The sequence below is a fragment of the Saccopteryx bilineata genome, chromosome 8 (genome assembly GCF_036850765.1).
Source record: "Saccopteryx bilineata isolate mSacBil1 chromosome 8, mSacBil1_pri_phased_curated, whole genome shotgun sequence".
In the NCBI taxonomy this organism is placed as follows: Eukaryota; Metazoa; Chordata; class Mammalia; order Chiroptera; family Emballonuridae; genus Saccopteryx; species Saccopteryx bilineata.
This window is the reverse complement of record NC_089497.1, coordinates 38218584-38222162: the sequence shown is the minus strand read 5'-3', so window position 1 is coordinate 38222162 and position 3579 is coordinate 38218584. Positions and strand designations below refer to the sequence as shown.

Below are 3579 nucleotides of genomic sequence, written 5' to 3'. Positions count from 1 at the left end.
AATTTACAAATGGGAAAAGGACCTAAATAGGCACTTCTCTCAAAAGGACATACCAATGGCCAACAAATATATGAAAAGATGCTCATCTTCGCTAGCTATTCTAGAAATTCAAATCAAAACTACAATGAAATACCACCTCACACCTGTTAGATTGGCTATTATCAACAAGATAGGTAATAACAAGAGTTGGAGAGGCTGTGGAGAAAAGAACCTTCATTCACTGCTGGTGAGAATGCAAACTAGTACAATCATTATGGAAGAAAGTATGATGGTTCCTCAAAAATTAAGAATAGAACTACCAGATGACCTAGCAATCCCTCTACTGGGTATCTACCCCCAAAACTAAAAAACATTGGAACCTAACGACACATGCAACCCCATGTTCATTGCAGCATTATTCATGGTGGCTAAGACATGGAAACAACCAAAGATTTCCTCGATAGCTGATTAGATAAATAAGATGTGGTACATACATACAATGGAATATGACTCAACCACAAGAAATGATGACATATTGCCATTTACAACAACATGGATGGACCTTGAGAACATTATACTAAGTAAAATAAGTAAATTAGAAAAAGCTAAGAACTATATGATTTCACACATAAGTGGAATATAAAAATGAGACTCATGGACATAGATAAAAATTAAGTGGCTACTAGTGGGAGCGGATGAGGGAAATGGAGTAACGAAGGACATATATATGGTGATGGGAAATGATTTGACTTTGGGTGGTGGGCATACAACATAATCAACAGTTTAAATGCTGTGGAAACATTTGCCTGAAACCTATGTTCTCTAATTGATCAATGTCACCCTTTTAAATTCAATTTTCTAAATAAAAAGAAAAAAGAAAAGGAAAGCTAGTCTATATTGAATAGCACAGTTCTTCAGCTCCTCTTTCCCTCTTGCATCCCAGAATCCTATCAAGTAGGTTTATACCTACACCTATCTCCCCAGTTAGGACATTGGAGAATCTGACTTACCAGGAGCAGACTACTGGATAGTGACACCTGGGGATATCTCATTGAAATGGTTCTGCTCAACCTCCTACAGTGAACAAGCCAGCTTGTTTCAAAAACACAGCGCTTTCAGTCTGCTTCTTGTGACTCACTCACTGTTCCATGTGCATGGGCAGTAAGGAATCACCAAAAACCAGAAATCACTTTTAAATAGTAATTTTGCATTATAATAATAGATACTGGATTATTTGCTTTCTCCTCTTTTCTTTGTCTAAGACTTTGCTTATGGTCCAAGGACTTATTTAAATATTTACCCCCTTTCTTTTTTTCCTTTTTTTTTTTTTTTCACAGCCAGCTTGTGCTTTATTGACGCGTGCAGCTCAGGCCTTGACCGCGTACTTCCGCAGTGGGTACAGCCGCTCCTTGCGCTGCTGCTTCTTGGTCTTCAGGCTCTCTTCGTGCTTGTTGAGCCGGCGGCGCATGGCCCGCGTTTTCTTGGGCTGCAGATCCAGGGGCTTGTACTTCTTGCCCTTGTAGAATTTCCTGAGGTTCTTTTTCTGAGTTTGGTTAATGACGGTGAGAACACGGGCGATGGATTTGCGAACAACCCGGATTTTAGAAAGCTTGGAAGCCGCACCGCCTGTCACTTTGGCCACACGCAGTTGGGACAGCTCCACCTTCAAGTCGTCTAGCTGTTTCAGCAGCTCCTCTTTCTTCTTGCCACGAAGGTCTCGAGCCTTAATTTTGGCCATGGTTGAACAAGCTGCCGGCGCCGCCTGCTCCAAGAGCACCCCCTTTCTTTAATATTAACGTGTCCTACACTTACTTAGCTGAAAAGGTATCTCAAGGGTTTCCTCCAGGAGAGCAACTGGGACTGAAATATGGAGGAAAAATGGATTCCTTTGACTTTAGTTTGTTGTAGGTGGCCTGCCCTCATTACATTGCCTTCAACTGAGGACCCCTTGTAGCAATGTGAGGCTTCTTGTAGAACTAAAAAGAGAACAACTGTATTTGGTTCAGAGGCAGCCTGACTGGTTCTAGGTCAGAGTATTCTATTATTTGCTATTTTGAATGTGCATGTATGCATGCGTGTGTGAACATGTATGTATGTGTGTGTACCTATGCACCTATGTGTATGCACACATAACACACTCCACTGCAAACCAGTGAGTGCTTGCCAAGCTTTTTGAAAGAAATGCACCAGGCTGCTGGTGCTCCTTGGCTTTTCTCTCTGTGAAATCAGGAATTTAGCAAAACAATCAGAACCTCAGAGGAGATGCCCTGTTTGCTGAACTCAGAGCCATCCATGTGATCATACAGCAGAAGCCTACCAGTTATGTCATCAACGAGCATCTTGTTTGGTGAATTAAAGCCTGGAAACAATCTCCAAAGAGCATCTCTAGGTTTACTGTCAGAAAAAAAGACACAGAAAGAAAAATGATTGCAGACGGACTTTCTTATCAGTAGTATTGGTTTTCCCATTAATCTTCCTTTAAGCCCATGATGGCCCTGTGAACTGTTATCTTTAAGTGTGTAAGCTGGAGGTACTCCTGCAGGATGATTGAATTGTTGGGATTTCACTGTCTTAGCCTCCTATGGAAAGTACAAAGACAATCATATGCTACTTGCCAGGGGTGCTGCCTCAGAGATCTTGCAAGCTGGGTTTGCAAAGGAATCAATTCGCCGTTGGCTAAACCTTTATTACATCTGTCCTTGGACGAGGAAAAGAAAAAAACATAAAAAAATCCAGCTAGTTCAGAATCCAAATTCCTGTTTTATGGATTTAAAATGTCCATGTTTCTACAGATCACTATGGTCTTCAGCCATGCTCAGAGAGTGACTCTTTGTATAGGTTGTTCAACAATGTTGTACCACCTGACAGGAGGAAAGGCTAGACTCACATAAGGTTGTGCATTTAGAAGAAAGCAAAACAGATGATCCTCACAACTTCCTAAATTTGTGTTATATCACAGAAAGCCTTATCAGTTCAGTAATTCTGGTTAATCTATTAAGATACTGTAATTATTCAGTGTGTCCATAAAGTCATGGTGCACTTTTGACCGGTCACAGGAAAGCAACAAAAGATGATAGAAATGTGAAATCTGCACCAAATAAAAGGAAAACCCTCCCAGTTTCTGTAGGATGATGTGGCAGCATGTGTGCATGCGCAGATGATGACATAACACCGTGTATACAGTGGAGCAGCCCACGGCCATGCCAGTCGAGATTTGGATGGTACAGAGGAAAGTTCAGTGTGTTCTGTGGCTCACTAAATTTGAATCCGTGACCAAAGTGCAACGTGAATATTGGCGCATTTATAACGAAGCACCACCACATAGGAATAACATTACTTGGTGGGATAAGCAGGTGAAGGAAACCGGCAGTTTGGTGGAGAAATCCCGTTCTGGTAGGCCATCAGTCAGTGACGAGTCTGTAGAGGCTATAAAGGATAGCTACCTAAGGAGCCCTAAAAAATCTGTGCGTGAGCCCACGTCAAACTGCACTGAATAGGTATGAAACTGGGAGAGTTTTCCTTTTATTTGGTGCAGATTTCACATTTCTATTGTCTCTTGTTGCTTTCCTGTGACCGGTCAAAAGTGCACCATGACTTTAC

The 3579-nt window shown here is 41.6% G+C and overlaps 2 protein-coding genes across 2 annotated transcripts; one reads left to right on the top strand and one right to left on the bottom strand.

The window, feature by feature from the left end:
* Positions 1–1318: 1318 nt before the first annotated feature.
* Positions 1319–1747, bottom strand: LOC136311873 (large ribosomal subunit protein uL29-like). The gene has a single exon (XM_066241196.1). It carries the CDS (start codon positions 1715–1717, stop codon positions 1346–1348), a length of 372 nt encoding a protein of 123 aa, XP_066097293.1. The 5' UTR covers positions 1718–1747; the 3' UTR covers positions 1319–1345.
* A 1006-nt stretch (positions 1748–2753) lies between these two features.
* LOC136311978 (small ribosomal subunit protein eS27-like) lies at positions 2754–2870 on the top strand. The gene has a single exon (XM_066241353.1). The coding sequence runs from the start codon at positions 2754–2756 to the stop codon at positions 2868–2870; it is 117 nt and encodes a 38-aa protein (XP_066097450.1).
* Positions 2871–3579: the final 709 nt, after the last annotated feature.

What these genes read in the sequence shown, in the direction of transcription:
- LOC136311873 (XM_066241196.1), bottom strand. Translation starts at nt 1,717, where the DNA reads ATGGCCAAAATTAAGGCTCGAGACCTTCGTGGCAAGAAGAAAGAGGAG.
- LOC136311978 (XM_066241353.1), top strand. Translation starts at nt 2,754, where the DNA reads ATGTCCATGTTTCTACAGATCACTATGGTCTTCAGCCATGCTCAGAGA.